Raw genomic sequence first — 2,500 nt, 5'->3', positions numbered from 1 at the left:
CTCTCTCTTGCTGTGAACCCTGCAGCACACAGCCCTCTGCTCTCTCTCTCTCCTTCTCTCTATCCATCTCTTTCTCTCTCTCCCTCTTTTTCTCTCCCCCTCTCTCTTCCTCTCCCTCTCTTTCTCTCTCTCCCCTTTTTCTCCCTCTCCCTATCTCTCTCCCTCTCTCTCTCGATTCGATCCGATTCAAATAATTGTATTGACATGACCGCTATGGTTACAGTATTGTCAAAGCATTTCAAATAATAACAATAATGACAATAGGAAGAAAAAAAACAGTGACAATGAAAACAAACTGCTTGAGGTCTCTATCCCTATGAGCATAAAAGCATGCATAAAAACATACATTACTGCACAACAGTGTGTCTGAAGTGTGTGTGTGTGCCTGCATGTGTGCGTATGAGGATGGGTGTGTTGGGTAGTGTGTGTGTGTGTGTACATGTGTGGTGTGTGTGAATGTGTGTGTGTGTGTGTGTGTGTGTCTTTTCAATCAATTCATTTATTTTACTGATGAGGTGACTCCCCTCTCGATGGCAGGCATCCACATATCCGGCTGCAATGTGTACCCTGTCTGGTTCCTCACTCAAGAGTATTTTAATAATTTGAATAATTTCTTCAAGTTCTTCAAAATCTGGGTATTTATTTTTTAATTTAGGAAAGAATTGTTTGCGTATCTGTCTCTCTCTCTCTCTCTCTCTGCTCTCTGCTCTGCCACCTCTTGGCCTCAGTAGACACATCGTGTTCCCTACTGGGAACTGGGAACACACACCGCATTTACGTGTGTGTGTGTGTGTGTGTGTGTGTGTGTGTGTGTGTGTGTGTGTGTGTGTGTGTGTGTGTGTGTGTGTGTGTGTGTGTGTGTGTGTGTGTGTGTGTGTGTGTGTGTGTGTGTGTGTGTGTGTGTGTGTGTGTGTGTGTGTCTCTTTGCTTTTGTGTCTATTTGTATGTGTGTTTCTGTGCTTGTGTCAGGGCTTCCACTGGGAGTTTGTCGTGTTGTGGCTCAGTGGGCAGAAAGAATTTCTTTTTTTACCAGATTAATTAGAAAATGACTGGCACATGTAGAATGAAAGGTGATTGGATAAAAGCCCACACGCTGTCTAAAGGGAGAAGGAAGCACTTACATTTTGTGTAGAATAACACAGTCAATAAAATAAGACTAAGATAGGATTCATTTGCTTTGGCCTGATGATATGTTTTATGTTTCGTATGAGCATTACTACCAGACATTTTGACCGGTTACTTTTTCTAATTATCCTCACCAGACCAAATTTCACCAGACAATAACCAGTAATCACCAGCCAACGAATCCCTGGTTTGTGTGTGTGTTTTTGTCTGCGGGTCTGTGTGTGTGTGTGTGTGTGTTGAGGACAGCGGCCAGAAAAGCGCCACCGGCAGACCTCCACTCTCATTGTGAAGCCGAAGCTCATCTGCGTTGCGTGTCTCCGTAGCTTGACAGGCTTCCCTGTGCTGTTCTCTACGAGGGATCACTACACTGAGTGTGTCTCCGTCGCCTGACAGGCTCCACTTCATGTAGATCACCGTAGAATATGTTTGCAAGCGATTGGGTGTCAGAGGTATAAGATACTGAGTGTGTCTCCATAGCTTGACAGGCTTCCCTGTGATGTTCTCTACGAGCGATCACTACACTGACCCCTCTACACTTCACGTGGATCCCCGTAGAATATGTTTGCAAGCGATTAGGTGTCAGAGGTATAAGATACTGTAATGTTTGTGTGTATTTGACAGTGTCTTTGATACTAGCTTGACGACGTACTCGGGCTAGGCGATAATACCTCAATTCTAAACCTGATTGTTCAAATCCTTGATTGTGATTGGCTAAAAGCCGTTGTAAAATCCAGCATTATCTTACAATTTGACCTGATTACATTCCATATTACTGCGCAGCGAATGGCAAGGCATTCATATAGCGCATTTCATACCCAGTGTTCCATCTGGCTGTTGCGTTGCTTCAAGGGTTGCGTGGCAACGATTTATTTAGGAACTATAATTTTTAGTGGCAGAAGAATGACTGTTTATCATTAAACTATTGTTTCTTAAATTGAATTGTCTTTATTTATGAAACCATATCAAATATGTGTAGTAACAGGTTTAGAAAAGCAATAAGCCCCGCGAGTCCGTGCTTTGCGCTGATTTTAGAACAGGTAAGGGGGTTTAACGGCACTCCGCTTCGCGTCGTGCCTAACAACTCCCCTTACCTGTTCTAAAATCAGCGCAAAGCACGTCCTCTTGGGGCTTATTGCTTAAATAAACGTCGTGATCATCTCATTATCACATTTGTCAAATAATTGCCCAGCTCTACTCAGTGGTACAAAGTAGTACAGTTGTGTCTGTGTGACAGTGCCTACCAGATTGTCCGTGCTCTGCCCTCTGTGGTTGAAGATCCCCCCCTGTTTACTCTCCTGTCTCCCCCCCCTGTTTACTCTCCTGTCTCTTCAGGACACAATGATTACATCTGCCCGGCAACCAACCAGTGCACCAT

General features: G+C 44.0%; 1 protein-coding gene across 1 annotated transcript in view; it reads left to right on the top strand.

The window, feature by feature from the left end:
• The window catches only part of esr2a (estrogen receptor 2a), a 34,949-nt gene that overhangs the window by 11,640 nt on the left and 20,809 nt on the right, over positions 1–2,500 (top strand). Inside the window, exon 5 of the mRNA XM_080832137.1 lies at positions 2,458–2,500. This exon is cut by the window's right edge and continues 74 nt beyond it. Within this exon, the coding sequence (XP_080688263.1) occupies positions 2,458–2,500 (43 nt within the window). The remainder of the gene's footprint in view (positions 1–2,457) is intronic.

The sequence above is a fragment of the Sprattus sprattus genome (assembly GCF_963457725.1).
Source record: "Sprattus sprattus genome assembly, chromosome: 2".
NCBI lineage: Eukaryota > Metazoa > Chordata > Actinopteri > Clupeiformes > Clupeidae > Sprattus > Sprattus sprattus.
The sequence above is the reverse complement of the archived record's forward strand: the minus strand, read 5'-3'. Positions and strand labels throughout refer to the sequence as shown.